At 42.6% G+C, this 21356-nt stretch overlaps 1 protein-coding gene across 1 annotated transcript; it reads left to right on the top strand.

Moving 5' to 3' along the window:
• The first annotated feature begins 19822 nt into the window (after positions 1-19822).
• On the top strand, positions 19823-20900 carry LOC101116324 (lymphocyte antigen 6I-like). The gene is made up of 4 exons (XM_042254567.1): positions 19823-19856; positions 19980-20036; positions 20288-20419; positions 20728-20900. The coding sequence occupies exons 1-4, from the start codon at positions 19823-19825 to the stop codon at positions 20898-20900; spliced, it is 396 nt and encodes a 131-aa protein (XP_042110501.1).
• The last annotated feature ends 456 nt before the right edge of the window (positions 20901-21356 follow it).

Below are 21356 nucleotides of genomic sequence, written 5' to 3'. Positions count from 1 at the left end.
CATTGTTATGCGTATTTCTTTGAGTAGGAACCAGGACTCTGTCTGGAGGCTGTACCAACCTTTGATAGTTTTTGTTTTTGTATCCCCTCCCTTCCCTGGTTAGCAATTGTTTGAATCTGTGCTTTGGAATTCAGGGAAGGCCAAGGAGGCTGAACAAAGTCTATATCCTACAGATAAGAAATGGAGAACACAGAGCAGATCTGTACTCCAGAGCCCCACAGAGTCCCGCTCAGTTTTAATTTTAGGGAACTAGGCAACAATGACTATGGTAACTTCCTGTCAAAATGGGGCATAGGACTGCCCCAGTTTGGAGCAATACAAGCTGTAATCTGAAAGTACACCCAGAGCATCACCTAGTTATTTTCCAGGATATCTAAACCATAGCTACTCTATTTTGACTTTTAATTGTAAACTATTTTTTTAATAGCCAAAGCAGATTTTACCATTAATGACAGTGTTTTTCTAGATATGAGAAGATGCAAGAATTGGGACTCAAAATCTTTTCCTGAAAAGATCTAACTATCTGACAGCCTGTTCTGCCAGTTTTTCCCAGAGCACAGAGTGCCTCATTCCTGATTTTCACCCTGAACTCTTTTCAGGGGCTTGCAGCGGCCATGATTTAATCTTTGTAGATGCAGATGGCAAGTGTCAGTCTTCGGTTGGCAGAGCCCCTTTTTGCTCATAAACTTGACCATGAGTATGAGGGGAGCACTTCATGACCATTTTATCCTGTGGTGCTGAGAGTGTCCATTCTCAGGTAAACAGGCCACTCAATGTGCTGTTACTGGACTAGGCCATGAAACAGTATCTAAAATTCTCTGGACCACCTGTCTTACTAGCTTTTTGGTCCAGGAAAATATTTCCTCTTGTTGCTTCTTGCCATATCTAGAGTTACACTGTTACCATCATCAATCTCATATGGGACTATATATTATTCTATTAGAGGCCTCACACACATACAGTGTAAGAAACAGCAATTTTGTAAAACAGGTGAAATACAAATAACATAGCCAGCAGTATTAGTAAAGTCACAAGTAAGACTTATGTTAAGAACTTTCATTAGATGTAGCCCAGTATATCTTCAGGTCATCTGACTTAGTCTTTCCTGTAGAATCTTTATCTTCCAGGGAAATTATATACTGGCACCATCTATAAGGAACATAGCCCAGTTTTTCAGTGTCACTAGACTGATTATCTTTAGTATGATTTAATTTTTTTAAGTAAATTTTCTCAGGGCCAGCCAGTTAGAGTCTGGTAATAGAGAAATTTACCAAGGTGACCCAGAACTAGACACAGGTTATTGGCCACAAACCCAACAATTGGATTGATTTTTAAAACTAGCATAGGATCAGGCCTATGATAGAAAAGCATTTGACTTATATGCAAAGGTCTAAGAAGTCGAGAAAACATAAATGATCATACGAATCAGGTCCCGCATCTCGGGGAAGCTGTCTACCTCTGATGTCGTTGTCTTCTCATCCTGGTGTAGTGTAGTTTCTCCTGATAAAAAAGCCCTTCCATCCATGTTGGAGACAGTCCCTTAAATTATGTCTTTTTCCAGTCCTGGTTGTAGGTCATGAGGCATCTGATCTTCATCCAAAGATAGATTACGGAGATGAGCTTCAGAAACAAACTTTTTAGGGTGTTCTTCAAGAATTCAATTAAATTTTACGTTAACATCACATAACAGCAAAGAACGATCTAAGAGATGAGTCTTACTAGGTGCAGACCTCCATTAACAAACAGGTATTTAACATTTCGAAATATCTTTTTTTTCTTAAAGTTACCCTTATTTTTATTAAATATAACCAAATTAAGGCTAGTTTGTTTGCAAAATAGGTCTGTTTTTACTGATTTTGGTCTAATGATTTTTATAACCATAATTGATTATAGGCTTTTTGTTTTGCTGAAACATTTATAGAGTCTCAGACTGAACTTTTAAAATAAAACAGGGCTGGGAATCTCATACCAAAGGCTTATCACAGATTTTGCCTAACAAATCTAGGTGAATTTTTCCCTTTTTAAGGTCTCAAAAATTTCTTGAGATTTTTGTATCCGTGAGATAACCTTCCTAACTCATTTGATAAACTTACTGGGAACCTAAGAACTTCCAATTTTTGGAGGAGTCAGATAGAAAATATAATTCTTTTGTTTATAATGTTTAATTTTACCAAAGTATTGTCATAATTAATTTGAGAGGAAGATTTCCCCTACTCCCTGAAAACATAAGATTCAACCCCATAATTTTTCAGATAGAAACCATAAAAGTTATAAGCATATTCACTGGTTCATTCAGTCCTTTTGCTAACTTTTGTGAAGTTATCAAGTTTTCCATTAAAATACCAGGACATATCAGAATGTTAAAAACTCCATATAATTTTTAGGATATCTGTATTAGTAATTTTATCCTACATTATAATATGAGCAGATGTATTACTCATTTGATAATCTTTTTTATGTAATTTAACCAACCAAATAAACACAGTTTAATATCTCTCTTTGGGATGCTTCAGGGGCCCTCCGAAGCACCCCAAAGTTAGCTAGAAGCCAAAAGTACTTCATAGAATAATTTAGGAAGTTTTGTCAACAAATATCAGAAAGGTTTTGAGCACTCAGTCAGATGGGACTATAGGTCACTGTGAAACAATAGCTATTCACTCAGCCAAAGTAACAATATGGGATTTCAGAGGCAAATACAGAACAGACCATTTAAGAGGCAAATGAACTTAAATCTATTGTTAAATGCAGTTTAACATCTGAAGAAAGTGTGTCTTTTTAACAGAGAGAAAAGCCAAATTCAAGTTTTTGCGCCAGCTTATTTTTAGTCATTAGCAGTCCCAAATTTCTTTAGCTTCTTTGTAAGAGGAAACTAATGTTCAGTAATACATGTTTTAAAATTTTACTCTATTTGGAAATGAGCTAGCTAGTCAGTGAACTTCCATCACTTAGTTTGGCACAACCCAATTCAAGTTACCCCAATTTGGACAGACTATTTCAGACAGACATTCCTAAAGCATAATTATTTTTAATAGAGTTTATCTAAAAGCTCATATCTCATTTATAATATATATATATATTTAACGTTAAGTACTCTAAGACATGTCTATATTAAATAGGTCAACAAACAAACATTAATATCAGGTATTTAACACTGAATATTTCCCAGTTTACATAAACCTGAAATTTATTGTTTAATTTAGAATTACTTGATTTGTAAGCGCTTACCTTTTTTAAGCCAAATAAATAGATCTCATATACAAATTAACCTCAAAAATATTACCCAGAGACAGAGACATACCAAGACATATTTAGACAGACACAGTGCAAGATCTAGCGTCGTCTTTTTTTTTTTTTTAATATATTTATATCAGAGAAAACAAGGCACTTTGGGAGCGTTACGGCTCACTCTCTTACACATACATCATTTTAGACAGAAAGTAAAAACTGGTTAGTTTCTCAAATGAGTTAACTGAGTAAAGTTAATACAATAACAGAATTGCTCCCTAGCCCTTCCTGAGGCACGGGATGAGGTGCATCTCTGGGCAACCCCTGGTATCCCAGGTCAGCTGGACCCCGGTAGAGCTCAAAGCCTGACGAGCCCAGGAAGCCTGACAACTCTCCTGAGCAAAAGCCCCTAGCCTTGGGGCACTGCCCTCCTCCCCAAGCAGGTTGGGTGGGGGGGGACTGCAGTGGGAGGCAGGCAGAGAGCAGAGCTGGGATACAGTGGGAATGCTTAAGCAGGGTCACCAAAGCCACAGAGACCTCAATCTGTCCGAGCTAGCACTGCAGAGCCGGAGGATTGGTGCCACGGGAAGAGATTTCACATTAGTCCTGACAACACCACCTCAGCTCTGCGGTGACACTGGCCAGGGTCGTTTCTGAGGGGCGCGCGAGCTTCTGATGGAGGTGAGCTGGAGCTCAGGCCAGCTGCTCTGAGCCTCCAAGGGATCGCTGAGCCTGCCCCCTCCCCATGGCTGTTCCTTTGGAATGTTCTCATCTCACAACCAAGGCAGAGCCACAAGTCACTTCTGACACTGCCGACTGGAAGCTGGGCCCCTGGGCCACAGGAATGGGGGCAGGTCCCCTGGGCTGGGCAGAACAGGGAAGGGAGGCAGCTCCTTGCCTTCAGCCCTCAGAGTCCTTAGGGGCCATTGCTCCACACCCTCACCAGCCTCAGCCCAGTTTAAATAATCACTAAACGGCATTCTACAATTACAGAATTCCAAAGACACACAATTACCTGCACAGGGTCCTTTATCATCTTAAAGGGCTCTGGGTTTAAAGAAGCTTTTTTTTTTTTCTCAGTGTCAGGAGTTAGAGATGGTCTAGATAAGTGTTTTTAAGAGCCCTGGTCTCAAGGCACAGGGAAAGAAAATCAAGTTCTAACAAATGGCGGCAGGTCTAAACCACATGGTGGCCAGACAAAGGAAAATGGCCATCAAAAATCACTACACAGATCACAGAGTTAAAACACACACATGTAAACCCAGCAGTCCTCATCAAAGTGAAAGTGAAGTCACTCAGTCGTATCAGACTGTTTGCGACCTGTGGACTGTAGCCCACCAAGCCTTTCCGTAACATCAAAGATTTTAAGGGAGGAAAGGAAGCCAGGTTGAAAGAAGAAGGGGGAGGAGGTGGGAGAGAGGGCAAAAGGGGTGGCCTTACAGACGTCTCCTGCAACCTACAGATACCCAGGCATTACGGGACTTTTCCCTGGGCTTCCAGAGAAGGGAGGACTGGAACTTGGCCCTACCAGAAATCAGAACCAGAATTTGAGTTCTCTGCCAAGAGGAGGTGATCAGTCTCCAATCCTCAACTCAGGCTGAGGGCCCTTCGACCAGATTTCTGCATCCAGGACCAGGGGACTAGAAAAACAGGGAAGGATAGGAAGGGTTAAGAAGAGGAAAGAGAGAGGGAAGGAGAGAGAGATCAATAAAGTCTCTTGTTTCTTACCGGTCGGGGCACTCTGGCCAGTTGTCCATGTCAGGAGGAGACCAGGGACAAAAGGGTCCCAGTTGTGGCTGCTGGGTCTGGTCCATTGGCAGGCAAGCTGGCCCCTGAGTACCCCGAGTGGTCAGGAAGTCAGTCTCGGCTTTTTCACCAATCCTGGCAGGACGTCCACAGAGCCAGCTGCCTCCCCAGCACAATGCCAGGCCTCGGCCTTACACTGGTCTTAACCAGAAAACAGAGCCAGCCGCCTCCCCAGCATGATGCTGGGCCTCAGCCTTACGCTGGACTTAACCAGAATTAACACCGGTGTTCAGAGATCTCTCCTCCTAGTGAGGAAACCCCTTCTGCCAGGAGAGTGTTATTCTTCCCAGTTAAAGGGATCCTGGACGAGCCCCCAAATGTTATGCCCAGAGTCCGAGTCCCCAAAACTGAGAGAATAAGACATCCACAGCAATGCAAAAGCATAAAGGAGTTTATTACTAGCTCGAGCCAGGGCCCAGGTTTCATCCAGCACAGTGGAATCCAACAAGGGCCCCAAGCTCTGAATCACATATACTTTTATACAGACGGTTCTATGTTTCTGTAACAGCATAGCTGATTGGTTAAACCATATGCGCACATGGGACTTTTAAACCTCGCAGCCCCTCAGCTCTGGAGCCTGTGGCTCCCTAGGTCTGGCAGCGGGGCAGGAGGATTTTCTGATTGGTCTGCTACACTGCTTGGGGAGTTCCCAGAGCCTCAGCTTTGCCTGAGGGCACCTGGAATGTCAGGTCATAAAATTGGAGACTGGCAAGCATCAGTGAATCCATCAACACTTCTCAGGAACATGGTGAATTAAAATGGACTGGAAAGATGGGTGAAAGTTTGAACCCAGATGACCATTATATCTACTACTGTGGGCAAGAATCCCTTGTGGATGTGACTGGTGATGAAGTAATGTCTGATGCTGTAAAAAGAACAATATTGTCCGAAATGCAGTACTTGGATGTAATCTCAAAAACGACAGAATGTTCTCTATTCGTTTCCAAGGCAAACCATTCAGTATCATCACAGTAATCCAAGTCTATGCCCCAACCACTAATGCTGAAGAAGCTGAAGTTGAATGGTTCTATGAAGGTCTACAGGACATTCTAGAACTAACACCTCAAAAAGATGTCCTTTTCATTATAGGGGACTGGAATGCAAACGTAGGAAGTCAAGAGATACTTGGAGTAACAGGCAAATTTGGCCTTGGAGCACAAAAAGCAGGTCAAAGGCTAATAGAGTTTTGCCAAGAGAACACACCGGTCATAGAAAATACCCTCTTCCAACAACACAAGAGAAGACTCTACACATGGACATCACCAGATGGTCAACACCGAAATCAGACTGATTATATTCTTTGCAGCCAAAGAAGGAGAAGCTCTATACAGTCAGAAAAAAAAAAAAAAAAAGACCAGGAGCTGACTGTGGCTCAGATCATGAACTCCTTATTGCCAAATTCAGACTTAAATTGAAGAAAGTGGGGAAAACCACTAGACCATTCAGGTATCACCTAAATCAAATCCTTTATGATTATACCGTAGACATGACAAATAGATTCAAGGGATTAGATCTGATAGACAGAGTGCCTGAAGAGCTATGCATGGAGGTTTATGACATTGTACATGAGACAGGGATCAAGACCATCCCCAAGAAAAAGACATGTAAAAAGGCAAAATGGTTGTCGGAGGAGACCTTACAAATAGCTGTGAAAAGAAGAGAAATGAAAGGCAAAGGAGAAAAGGAAAGATATACCCATCTGAATGCACAATTCCAAAGAATAGCAAGGAGAGATAAGAAAGGCTTCCTCAGTGATCAGTGCAAAGAAATAGAGGAAAACAATAGAATGGGAAAATTAGAGATACCAAGGGAACATTTCATGCAAAGATGGGCTCGATAAAGGACAGAAATGGTACGGACCTAACAGAAGCAGAAGATATTAAGGAGAGGTGGCAAGAATACACAGAAGAACTATACAAAAAAGATCTTCATAACCCAGATAACCACGGTGGTGTGATCACTCACCTAAAGTCACATCCTGGAATATGAAGTCAAGTGGGCCTGAGGAAGCATCACTACAAACAAAGCTAGTGGAGGTGATGGAATTCCAGTGGAGCTATTTCAAATCCTAAAAGATGATGCTGTGAAAGGGCTGCACTCAATATGCCAGCAAATTTGGAAAACTCAGCAGTGGCCACAGGACTGGAAAAGGTCCGTTTTCATTCCAATCCCAAAGAAAGGCAATGCCAAAGAATGCTCAAACTACCGCACAATTGCACTCATCTCACACGCTAGTAAAGTAATGCTCAAAATTCTTCAAGCCAGGCTTCAGCAATACTTGAACCGTGAACTTCCAGATGTTCAAGCTTGTTTTAGAAAAGGCAGAGGAACCAGCGATCAAATTGCCGACATATGCACTGGATGATGGAAAAAGCAAGAGAGTTCCAGAAAAACATCTATTTCTGCTTTATTGACTATGCCAAAGCCTTTGACTGTGTGGATCACAACAAACTATGGAAAATTCTGAGAGAGATGGGAATACGAGACCACCTGACCTGCCTCCTGAGAAATCTGTATGCAGATCAAGAAGCAACAGTTAGAACTGGACATGGAACAACAGACTGGTTCCAAATCAAGAAAGGAGTATGTGAAGGGTATATATTGTCACCCTGCTTATTTAACTTCTGTGCAGAGTACATCAAGCGAAATGCCAGGCTGGATGAAGCACAAGCTGGAATCAACGTTGCCAGGAGAAATATCAATAACCCCAGATGTGCAGATGACACGACCCTTATGGCAGAAAGTGAAGAACTAAAGAGCCTCTTGATGAGAGTGAAAGAGGAGAGTGAAGAAGCTGGCTTAAAACTCAACATTCAAAAAACGAAGATCCTGGCATCCAGTCCCATCACTTCATGGCAAATAGATGGGGAAACAATGGAAACAGTGAGAGACTTTATTTTGGGGGGCTCCAAAATCACTGCAGATGGTGACTGCAGCCATGAAATTTAAAAATGCTTGCTCCTTGGAAGAAAAGCTACGACCAACCTAGACAGCATATTCATATTAAAAAGCAGAGACATTACTTTGCCAACCAAAGTCCATCTAGTCAAAGTTATGGTTTTTCCAGTAGTCATGTATGGATGTGAGAATTGGACTATAAGGAAAGCTGAGCACCAAAGAGTTGATGCTTTTTATCTGTGGTGTTGAAGACTCTTGACAGTCCCTTGGACTGTAAGGAGATCCAACCAGTCAATACTAAAGGAATTCAGTCCTGAATATTCATTGGAAGGACTGATGCTGAGCTAAAGCTCCAAAACTTTGGCACCTGATGTGAAGAACTGACTCATTGGGAAAAACCCTGATGCTGGGAAAGATAGAAGGCAGGAGGAGAAGAGGGTGACACAGGATGAGATGGTTCGATGGCATCACTGACTAAATAGACGTTTGAGTAAACTCCGAGAGTTGGTGATGGACAGGAAGGCCTGGAGTGCTGCAGTCCATGGAGTCACAAAGAGTCGAACACAAATGAGCAACTGAACTGAACTGATTGATCTCCTGTTGGCTGTTCCTGAGTTGTATCCTTGTAATAAAACAGTAGTCTAAGTACAGAGCTTTTGGTGATTTCTTTAACTTGTTTTATGAAATCACTAAAACTAAAATGGGGATGGGGTTCAGGGGACATCCCAAATTTGTAGCCAAGTAGGACAGAGGTTAGACAAGACTGTGGTCCTAGATTGACTAGTTTTCTGTGAGTATGGTTTCAATGTGTCTGCCCTCTGATGCCCTCTTGCAACACCTACCATCTTACTTGGGTTTCTCTTACTTTGGGCTTGGGGCATCTCTTCACGGCTGCTCCAGCAAAGGGCAGCCGCTGCTCCTTACCTTGGATGAGGGGTATCTCCTCACCGCCACCCTTCCTGACCTTCAACGTGGGATGGCTCCTCTAGGCCCTCCTGCGCCAGTGCAGCCACCACTCACTGGATGTGGGGTTGCTCCTCCCGGCCGCTGCCCCTGGCCTTGGGCACGGGGTTGTGTGGCTCCTCTAGGCCATCGCCCCTGACCTCGGTCAGAATGGCTGCTATCAAAAAGTCTACAAACAATACACGCTGGAGAGGGTGAGGAGAAAAGGGAACCCTCTTACACTGTTGGTGGGAATGCAAACTAGTATAGCCACTATGGAGAACAGTGTGGAGAGTCCTTAAAAACTGGAAATAGAACTGCCATACGACCCAGCAATCCCACTGCTGGGCATACACACCAAGGAAACCAAAATTGAAAGAGACACGTGTACCCCAATGTTCATCGCAGCACTGTTTACAATAGCCAGGACATGGAAGCAACCTAGATGTCCACTGGCAGACGAATGGATAAGAAAGCTGTGGTGCATATACACAATGGAATATTACTCAGCCATTAAAAAGAATACAGTGGAATCAGTTCTAATGAGGTGGATGAAACTGGAGCCTATTATACAGAGTGAAGAGAGCCAGAAAGACAAACACCAGTACAGTATACTATTGCAGAGTTGGTGATGGACAGGGAGGCCTGGCGTGCTGCAATTCATGGGGTCACAAAGAGTCAGACACGAGCGACTGAACTGAACTGAATGCATATATACGGAATTCAGAAAGATGGTAACGATGACCCTATATTCGAGACAGCAAAAGAGACACAGATGTATAGAACAGTCTTTTGGTCTGTGTGGGAGAAGGTGAGGGTGGAATGATTTTAAAGAATAGCATTGAAACATGTATATTATCATATGTGAAACAGATCGCCAGCACAGGTTCAATGCATGAGACAGGGTGCTCAGGGCTGGTGCACTGGGATGACCCTGAGGGATGGGATGGGGAGAGGGATGGGAGGGGGTTCAGGGTGGCGAACACATGTACACCCATGGCTGATTTGTGTCAATGTGTGGCAGAAACCACTACAATATTGTAATTAGCCTCCAATTAAAAGAAATTAATTTTTTTTTAATCCTGCAGGTGTTTTACACTGTAAAAGCACCTGAATTTCCATTAGCTACATGTTGTGTGCTCAGTAGCAACAAATAGCTAGAGGCTCCCATTTTAGACATTTCAGATCTGGAAAATCCCCAAGTATTTTTAGATTAAATATCACACTCCTAAAATTCCAATGGTTCAAAAACAGACAAGGAAAAGTGAGTGGTAATGAAATGACAATGTATCAAAATGTATGGGAAGTATCAAAAGCAGACCTTAGAGGGAAAGAAAAAGTTTCAGTTCAGTTCAGTCACTCAGTCATGTCAGTGGACAATTCCATGAGCGAAAATGGAGCAAAGGGCAGTCATTACTTTCTCTGGTTTAGCACTTTTCTGATTAAAGATGTCAATGTTGCTATTATGTTTGGCCTGTTGTTTAAGTCACCTGCTCCAAATCAGAGCATCTCAGGCATCTCTTCAGCTGAGCTGAGCACCTGACAGCGTTAAACAACTTGATGTCATGGTTCCAACAGCTTAAACGGAATGAATATTTTTAAAAAACACAATTTATGAAAAAAGAAAGAAAATCTGAATAGCTATCTTAAAGAAAAATAAAAATGGCTGTCAAAACATCAGGCTCAGATAATTTCATTGATGGGTTTTATCACATGTTTCATGAAGAAATTACACCAATTTTAAGCAAGATTTTCATGAAGTGAAAGAGAAGAGCTTTATCTGCTTTTAAAGCCTGATAAAAGCTTTTAAAATACAGGATATTATCTGGTGTTCTGTGACAACCTAGAGGGGTAGCATGTGGTGAGAGGTGGGAGGGAGGTTCAATAGGGAGGGGACATATGTATACCTATGACTGATTCATGTTGATGTGTGGCGGGAATCAACATAATGGTTGTTTAGTCGCTAAGTTGTGTCCGACTCTTGTGATCCCATGGACTGTAGCCTGTCAGGCTCCTCTATCCATGGAATTCTTCAGGCAAGAATACTGGAGCTGGTTGCCATTTCCTTCTCCAGGGGCTCTTCCTGACACAGAAATGGAACCCAGTTCTCCTGCATTGCAAGCAGATTCTTTACCAACTGAGCTACAAGGGAAGTCCAATCAATACAATATTGTAAAGTAATTATTCTCCTATTAAAAATTATTAAAAATACAGGATTTGAACAATGCTAATCAACTCTGAATATTCATTGGAAGGACTGAGGTTGAAGCTGAAGCTCCAATACTTTGGCCACCAGATGCAAAGACCCAAGTCATTGAAAAAGACCCTGATGCTGGGAAAGATGAAGGCAGGAGAAGGGGACAACAGAGGGTGAGATGGTTGGATGGCATCGCCAACCCAATGGACAAGTTTGAGCAAACTCCGGGAGATGGTGAAGGACAGGGAAGCCGGGCATGCTTCATTCCATGGGGTCACAAAGAGTCAGACACAACTGAGCAGCTGAACAACAACAATCAGATCACTGGGATCTAACAGATGTAGAAAATTTGCTTCAGCCAACAATAAAAAACATATTCTTATCAAGAGGACATGAATATCCTCCAGGATAAACTATATGTGAGGTTACAAAACAAGACTCCACAAATATTAAAAGGTTGAAGTCATACAAAATATCTTTTGGATCACAATGGAATGAAACTAGAAATCATAAGCAGAGGGAAAGCTGGAGAAGCTACAAATATGTGGCAATTAAACAATGCACTGTTAGGTAACCAATGGGTCAAAGAAGAAATCATGAGGGAAATTTGAAAATACATTAAGAAAAGGACCCCAAATAGCCAAAACAATGTTGAAAAAGAAAAACGTTGGAGGTCTCACACTTCCTGTCTGCAAAACTTATTACAGAGGTACAGAAATCAAACCAGTGTGGCACTAGCATAAAGACAGAATATAGACCAATGGAGTAAAACAGAGAGTCAAAAAAATAAACCCTTGCATAAATGGTCAAATGATTTTAAACAAAGATGCCAAGATCATTCAATGGAGAAAAGCGGTCTCTTTAATAAGTTGTGTTGGGTAAACTGGGCATCCGCATACGATATAATGAAGCTGTACTCTTACCTTACACCATAAACAAAATATAACTCAATATGGATCACAGACCTAAAACTAAAACTGTTCGAAAATATAGGGGAACCAGTTAATAACACTGCATTTGGCAGTGATTTCTTGGCTGACACCAAAATCAAAAGCAACAAAAGTAAAAATAGATAAATTGGACTACATCAAATTTTAAAACTTTTATACAGGAAAAGGCACAATCAGCATAGTGAAAAGGCAGCTTATGGAATAGAGAAGATATTTGCAAATCATATATCTGATAAGGTGCTAAAATCCAGAATTCATTTAAAAAAAAAAAACACTTGCAGTTCAACATCAGCAGCAGCAGCATCAAAGGACTTGCATAAACTGTTCTTCAAAGGAGAAATGCAAATAACCAAAAGCACTTGAAGCGATGCTCAACATAAATAGTCATTGAGGAAATGCAAATAAAACCCCAGTGAGATGTCACTTTGCATTGATTAGGATGACTGCTATCTAAAATAATACTAGAATTAATAAAAATGTGGAGAAATTAGAACTATTATGCACTGCTTGTGAGAATGTAAACTGAGTCAACTGCTATGAAAAACACTATAGTGGTTTCACAAAAAATTAAACATAGAATTACCATATGATCCAGCAATTCCACTTTTAGGTATCAGAACCCTAAGAAAAACAGGTTCTCAAACAGACATTTGTAGATGTTCATAATAATATTATTCATAGTAACTAAAATATGGAAACACCCCAAATGTCTGTTGAGTTTTTGATAGGGATTGCATTGAGTTTGTAGATTGCTTTGGGTAGTATAACGATGTCATAACAATACTGCGTCCCCGTCCATAAATAAATAAGACACAATGTGGTCCATCTATTCACAAAATATTATTCAACCTTAAAAAGGAATGAAATGCTGACACATGATACAATGCAGGTGAATCCTGAAGACATGTTAATAGAAATAAACCAGTCACAAAAGGACAGTTGTTGCCTGGCTCTATCTATGATATCCCTAGAGTAGTTAAATTCAGAAACAGAAAATAGAATGATGGTTTCCAGAGACTGAGGGGAGAGGATAGGGAGTTGGCATTTAGTGGATGAAGAGTTTCAGTTTGGGAAGCTGAAAAGATTCTGGAGACGGATCTTAGTGATGGTTGCACAATAATATCTATATACTTAATTCTACAGAACTTTATACTTAAAATGGTTAAGATAGCAAATTTTATATAATGTACATTTTAGCACAATAAAGATTTATGAAACACACATATAAATCCACTCCAATGTTTCTGTTCCAACACTGGGTTACATGGGGTACAATATGCCAAGTTGGTGCAACTAAGTGAAAAAACTTCAGAACACTGTACACGTCTTGATCTGCAGTGTGGCTCAAAACTGTTATAGGTACCTGCCATGATGCACAGAAACCAGCATTTAGCTTGTTTGGCCTCAGCTTGGCTCCAGGCTGGCCTTGGTCATGGCTTCAACCTTGACTATTATTTGTTGGTGCTGGCCTTCATTTGTGGCATAGCCATAAATGTACTTGTCTTTGGGTTTCACCTGTTGTTACTGTTAAGTTGCTAAGTTGTGCCTGACAGTTTTGTGACTCCACAGACTGGAGCCTGCCAGGCTCCTCTGTCCATGGGATTTCTGAGGCAAGAGTGATGGAGTGGGTTGTCATTTCTTTCTCCAGGGAATTTTCCCAACACAGTGATCAAGCCCAAGTCTCCTGCATCGGCAGGCAGGTTCTTTACCACCGAGCTACCAGGGAAGTTGAGTTTCACTTGACTCTCCATCTTCTTCTTGGCACTCAGACTACTTTTTACTCCAGTATAGGTTACTTGTGGCCTTGGACTCTATCCTTCCCTTTGCCTTAGAGAGGAGGAGATGGAGAGAGAAAGAGGGAATACGGGAAAGACAAAAGGAAGGAAGAAGAAAGAGACAGAGTCGGAGATAGAGAAGGAACAGTGTGTTAAAAAAAAAATCCTCTATTTTGCTAAAGAAATCAATCCAAGAAGAAGATAACACAATTGTAAGTACATATGCACCCAATATGGAGGCACCTAAATATATAAAGTAAACATTAACAGACATAAAAGGAGAAACTGACATTAACACAATAACAGTAGGGGACTTTAACACCAAACTTATATCAGTGAACTGATGAACCAGACAGAAAATCAATAAAGAAACATTAGCCTTAAGTGGTACCTTAGATCAGAAGTATTTAATAGATATATAGAGACCATTTCATCCAGAAGCAGTAGAATATATATTCTAATCAAGCACTCATGGGTCATCCTCCAGGGTAGATCACAGGCTAAACCACAGTACAAGCATTGGTAAATTTAAGAAGGCTGAAGTCATAGCAAACATCATTTCCAATCATAATGCTATGAAACTAAAAACCAACTACCAAAAAAAATTAAAAACCACACACACACATAAATAAAAACATGTAGATGCTAAACAATATACTATAAAAACAACCAATGGGTCACTGAAGAAATCAAAAGGAAATCAAAAATACCTGGAGATGAAAGAAAACAAAACCACAATAATCCAAAATCTATGGATACAGCCAAAGCAGTTATAAAAGGGACATTGATACCATACAAACCTACCTTAGAAAATCAGAAAATCTAATACAGACAACCTAAAAAAGGGGAAAAGAAAAAACAAAACCAGACTTAGCAGAAACTAAGAAATCCTAAAGGTCAGAGCAGAAATCAGTGAAACAGAGACTAAAACAATAGAAAAGATCAGTGAAACTAAGAGCTAGTCCTTTGAAACTTAAAAAAAGAGAGAAATCTTTAGGTAAACTCACTAAGAAAAAAAAGAGAGAGGGCCCACATCCATACAATCAGAAGTGAAAAGGAAGTTACAACTGACATGAGAGAAATACAAAGGGTCATAAGAGATTACTATGGAAAAGTATAAGTCAATAAAATGGATACTCTAGAAGAAATGGACACATTGCTAGAGTGTACAATTCCTAAGACTGAGTCAGAAAGAAATAGAAAACATAAACAGACCAATTACCAGTAATCAAATTGAATCAGTAATTTTAAAATTCCCAACAAAGCCCCAAGACCGGGTGGTTTCACATGTGACTTCTACCAAACATTTAAGGAAGAGGTAACATCTACCTTCTCAAACTATTCCCAAACATTGCAGAGGAAAGAACATTTCTGAACTCATTCTACAAGGTTAGCATGACCCTTACACCAAACCAGACAAAGATATCACACAAAAAAAGAAAATTATAGGTCAATATCACTGATGAACATAGGCGCAAAAATCCTCAAGAAAATATTATCAAACTGAATACAACAATACATTAAAAGAATCATAAACCATGATCAAGGGGGATTTTCCCCAGGGATTCAAGGACGGTTCAATATCCACAAACCAATCAATCAATGCAATATACCACATTAGCTACTTGAAGAATAAAAAACACACAATCTCTCAATAGATGCATAAACAATGCTGACAAAAGTCAACATATTTTTATGATAAAAATAAACTCTCAACAATGTGGGTATACCTCAGCATAATCAAAGACATGTATGACAAGCTCAGCTGGCTTCCCAGGTGGCTCAGTGGTAAAGAATTTGCTTGCCAATGCAGGAGACATGGATTCGATTCCTGGATCAGGAAGATCCCTTAGAGGAGGAGATGGAAACCCACTCCAGTATTCTAGGCTGGGAAATTCCATAGGTACAGGAGCCTGATGGGCTACAGTCCATAGGGTTGCATAGAGTCAGACACAACTGACTGACTGAGCATGCACCTATGACAAGCTCACAGTTAACATCAGACTCAATAGTGGAAAGCCGAAAGCATTTCCTCTAAGATCAGGAATAAGACAAGGATGCCCACATTCAACACTTTTATTCAACATAGCATTGGAAGTCCTAGCCACAACAATTAGACAAGAAAAAAATTTTTAAGGAATCCAAATTGGAAAGGAAAGAAGCAAAACTGTCACTATTTGCAGATGGCATGATACTACATACAGAAATTCCCAAGTTCAGTTCAGTTCAGTCACTCAGTCGTGTCCGACTCTTTGCGACCCCATGAATCACAGCACGCCAGGCCTCCCTGTCCATCACCAACTCCTGGAGTTCACTCAAACGTCCATCGAGTCAGTGATGCCATTCAGCCATCTTGTCCTCTGTCATCCCCTTTTCCTCCTGCCCCCAATCCCTCCCAGCATCAGAGTCTTTTCCAATGAGTCAGTTCTTCCCATGAGGTGGCCAAACTACTAAAACTCATAAATGAATTTCATCAAGTTGCAGGATACAAAAATAGTATACATAAATCTGTTATATTTCTATGCATTAAAAATAAACTATCCAGAGAGAAATTAAGAATGCATTCACACTCACATCAAAAAGAATAAAATACCTGGGAATAAATCTAATAGGAGGTAAAAGACCTATACTTGGAAAACTAGAAGATACTGATGAAAGAAACTGAAAAAGACACAAACAGATGGAAAGATACTGTACTCATAGATTGAAGAATTAATATTGCTAAAATGATCATACTCCCTAAGGCTATCTACTGATTCAGTGCAATCCCTATCAAAACACCAATGGCATTTTTCACAGAATTAGAATAAATAATTATAAAATCATTATGAAAACACAGAAGAGCTTGGATAGTCAAAACAATCTTGAGAGAGAGAAGAAATAGCATTTCCTGATTTCAACCTATACTACAAAGCTGCAGCAATCAAAACAGTATAGTAGTGTCACAAAAATAGACAAATAGATCAATGTAGCAGAATAGAAAGCGTAGAAATGAATCCGCACTTCTATGGGTCAAAATCTACAATAAAGAAGGCAAAATATTCAAGGAGAAAAAGACAGTCTCTTCTATAAATGGTGTTGGAAAAACTGGACAGCTACAGAGAATTATTTGTAGTAATATCAACTTTCTAAATATCAATTATCAAAATAATCAAGATGGACTATTTCTCATACCATAAAAAAGACTCTTGAGAGTCCCTTGGACTGCAAGGAGATCCAACCAGTCAATCCTCAAGGAAATCAGTCCTGAATATTCATTGAAAGGACTGATGCTGAAGCTGAAACTCCAGTACTTTGGCCACCTGATGCGAAGAACTGACTCACTGGAAAACATCCTGATGCTGGGAAAGATTGAAGGCGGGAGGAGAAGGGGATGACAGTGGATGAGATGGTTGGATGGCATCACTGACTCAATGGACATGAATCTGAGTAAGCTCCAGGAGTTTGTCATGGACAGGAAGCCTGGCATGCTGCAGTCCATGGGGTCACAAAGAGTCGGACAGGACTGAGCAACTGAACTAACTAATGCAAAAATAAGCTCAAAATGGATTAAATACTTAGATATAAGACTTGGAACCATAAAACTCCTAGAAGGAAACATAGATCACTCTTTGATCTTGGTCTTAACAATATTAATTTGGATCTGTCTCCTCAAATAAGGGAAACAGAAGCAAAAATAAAGGGGACCAAATCAAACTTAAAGGCTTTCACATGGCAGAGGAAACCATCAACAAAATGAAAAGGCCACTTACTGAATAATAGAAGATATTTGTAAAGATATATCTACCAAGGGGTTAATATCCAAAATATGCAAAGAACTCATACAAATAAACATCAAAAAATAAACAAGATTAAAAATGGACAGAGGGCCTTAATAGACATTTTTTCAAAGGATACATACAGATGGCCAACAGACACGTGAAAAGATGCTTATCATCATTCATCAGGGAAATGCAAATCAAAACCACAATGAGATAATACCTCACACCTGTCACAAAGGCGATCATCAAAAAGACAACAAATAACAAGTGTTGGTGAGGGTGTGGAGAAAGGGGAATCCTCACGCACTATTCATGAGAATGTTAATTGGTGTAACCAGTATGGAAAACAGTATGAAGATTCATCAGAATACTAAAAATAGAACTGCCATATGATCCAGGAATTACACTCCTGGATATCTATCCAAAGAAAAGGAAAACACTGATTAGAAATGCTAACATGTACCTCCAGTGTTCACTGCAGCATTAATCACAATAGTTAAGTTATACAAGCAACTTTAATCATTCATCAATAGATGAGTGGATAAGGAAGAGGTGGTATATACACAATGGAGTGTTAGCCATAAAAAAGAATGAAATCCTGCCATTTGGAGCAATATGGATGGATCTAGAGGGTATTCTGCTAAGTGAAATGTCACTCAAAGACAAATACTGTATGACTCACTTGTATGTGGAATCTGGAAAACAAAACAAATGAACAGATATACACAGGTGATTGTCAGGGAGTACGAAGAAAGGGCTGGGGGAGGAGAGAAATAGATGAGGGAGATTACGATGGACAAACTGCCAGTCATACAATAAACAAGTCACGAGGATGGAATGTACACTGTGGAGAATGGAGTCAGTGACTGTGCAGCTTCTTTGTGTGGTGACAGATGGTGACTGGAGGTGCTATGCCGATCATTTTTAAATGTACGGTGATATCAAATCACTGTGTCATACAATGGGGACTGACCACCGATCACTTTGAAAGGTACGGTGATATCAAATCACTGTGTCATACAATGGGGGCTGACCTAGTACTGTAGGTAAATTACACTTCACAAACAAACTCATGGAAAAGGAGAACAGGTTTGTGGCTCCTAGAGACATGTGGGGAGGGGAGATTGGATGACGGTTATCAAATGGTACAAACTTCCAGCTGAAAGATAAAGAAGTACTAGGAGTGTCATGTATGACACAATTAACATGATTACCACCATCGCATGTTATCTATGAAAGTTAAGAGAGCAAAATCTTTCATCACAGGAAAAAACATTTCTCTGCCTGAATTTGTTACCTGTGTGACTGAATGTCACGAAATGTCTGGTGCATCATTGCACGATGCGTGTAAGTTAAACCAACCTGCACACCTCAAACTCATCCAGTGTCTCCAGTAGGGTCACGACAGAGCTGAAAGGGAAAGCTTCCTGCATTTTGAGTTCTTGCTCCAGCACTCGACTGGCATCTTCCTGTCCTAATCTGAACTCACACTCAAAACCAGCTGAAACTGGATGACCAGGTCAGCCCCTAGACTTGGAACAAAGTAACCCCTGAGCCCTGGAAAGGCTCTGCCCTCAGGTCCTGCCTCTCTCTACCTGTATCGTGGGGAACCTTTCTGTCTCAGACAGCACCAGGATGGACAGGCAGGCTCGGCCCACCACAGAGATCTCTGGAGGTGGAGCCTGAGAGGGCACAGCTAACTCAGGAGATGGGTGGACAAACACTGCCTCCCACGTGTGCCTGGAGCAGCCCTCAGCAGCATCCTCTTCATCCCACAGAAGGGCAGGATCCTCCTGGTCCATGTCCCTCATCAAGTGAGCACAACAGTGGGCTTTCTGACAGCAGAGCTGCCATGAGGGGGCTCACTGGGAAGACAGCAAGTGCTCAGGGAACCTGAGGACAAGGATACCCAGGGGGGGCTCCCCGCAACCATGTGGGGAATGCACAGAGGACAGCGGGCAGCCTGGGGCCTGGGGGCTCGGGCCCCAGAGGAAGAAGGGGCCGGGAGATGGACAGTTCTGAGAGGTCTCAGTTTTGCAGCTCTGAGGATTGGGGAGCTGCCCGGTTTCCCTCCTCCTAAGATCCCCCCAAAACAAGCACTGGTAAGGTGGAGAGAGGCTGGACATCTGCCCACAGGACACCCCTCCTGCTGGTCTGGGCCTGGGTGCAGTCTGACAGGTGGATGAGGGCAGAGACAGGTGAGCCCCACCCCGCGTTCCTATGGGTGGGGCTCGCGGGTTCTGGGGGTTATAACAGGAGGGGCACCAGATGCTGGCTCGCCAGAAGGAGTCTGAAGCCACTGGTGAGTAGACGTGGGAGGGAGGTGGGCTGGGGGGCCAGGCAGGGAGGGCTAGTCTTGGGGAGGGGAGGCAAGAGCCTGAAACGGAGGCACCCCGATGGGCCCACGGGCCTGTGTCGTCTCCAGGAGTCATGAAAGGCCCCCTTCTCGTCCTTCTGGTCCTCGTGCTGTGTGCAGAGCTTGGTGAGTGCCAGGGCACAGGGACCTGGCCCGCAGGGCATGGGTGGCAATGCCCTGCGAGAGGCTGTGGTTGTGAGCATGGAGGGGTCTGCCTTCTGGGAGCTGAGAGGGTGGGAAGGGGCCCCAGTTCCTACAGAGGGCGTGGAGGTGGTCACCCAGAGGGACGCTCCCACACAGCTCTGTCCTGCTGTGTGGGAGTCTGCAGCCGGCCTTGGGCTCTCTGAGCTTGGGCCTGTGTCCCTGCCTGACCCCAGCTCAGAGACTGCGCTGCTACTCCTGTGGGACCCTCGGCAAATTTAGCGTTCCCAACCATTGCCCGACAAGCGAATGCGACTCAAATTCCACTGTCTGCTACACGGGCAACCTGAGCATGATCGTGGAAGCAGGTGAGTCCCCAGCATCCAGAGTGGGAGGATTGGTGGAGGGGGTTCCTCAGAGAAGCCAGGGGCCAATGGCAGTGTCCCCTGGGGCAGAGCCCTGCCCTGTACCAGCCTTCCTCCGTGTCCTTATCAGTACAGAGACAGGCTAGCTCCAGCAGCCACCTGTGTTGGGAGGTGGTGGTGCTTGGTGGGACAGGATGGGAATTTCAGCAGGGAAACAGGGGGCCCAGCGCATCAGAGGAGAGAGTTAGGACAGTCAACCCCAGGAGGGTCAGAGGGGACGCCACCGCAGATGCCTCATTTTTTGCCCACAGACATGATTGAATTGGATATCAGGGGCTGTGTCTCTTCCTGCCAGACACCTACAGAGTTCATTAAGAGATTGATAGCCACATCTAAAGCTAAATTTGAAGAGTGGAACGTGATCTGCTGTGAAAAGGACCTGTGTAACGGGTGGTCCGAGCAAGGCCCAACCCCTGTGCCTTGACCAGAGGGCCCCTTCCCCGTCTGGGCTCCACCCTCCTCTGGCCCTGTGAGGAGCCCCGGGGCTCAGACTCCGAAGGGAAGGGGCACCATTCACCAGCATGGCGCCAATCCAGCACACCCTCATGCACCCACACACACACATGCACTCAGACTGTCCTGGGACGTGTCCCCACCACAGGGCCCGGTCCTGGGACCACCCACTGCCCACTCCACTGGCCAGCCCAGCGCCAGGTGGCCTGTAGTCCACCTTAGCAAAAGTAAATGCCTCCCACAACGTCTTGTCACTCCAGTCCAGAAGTGGTGGGGGTCCCTGTCACCTGCTTGAAGGGAGGATCTGTTTCAATCCTGGGCAAGTTGAGCTCCTAGGGCTGTGGGTATACCAGGGGTGCTGGTCCTGCAGGGGTCAGCTCTTACAGGAGTCGGGGGTACCCACTCTTCCGCCTGAAGCATTTCCTCT

This window comes from Ovis aries, chromosome 9, assembly GCF_016772045.2.
Source record: "Ovis aries strain OAR_USU_Benz2616 breed Rambouillet chromosome 9, ARS-UI_Ramb_v3.0, whole genome shotgun sequence".
Classification (NCBI taxonomy): domain Eukaryota; kingdom Metazoa; phylum Chordata; class Mammalia; order Artiodactyla; family Bovidae; genus Ovis; species Ovis aries.
The sequence above is the reverse complement of the archived record's forward strand: the minus strand, read 5'-3'. Positions and strand labels throughout refer to the sequence as shown.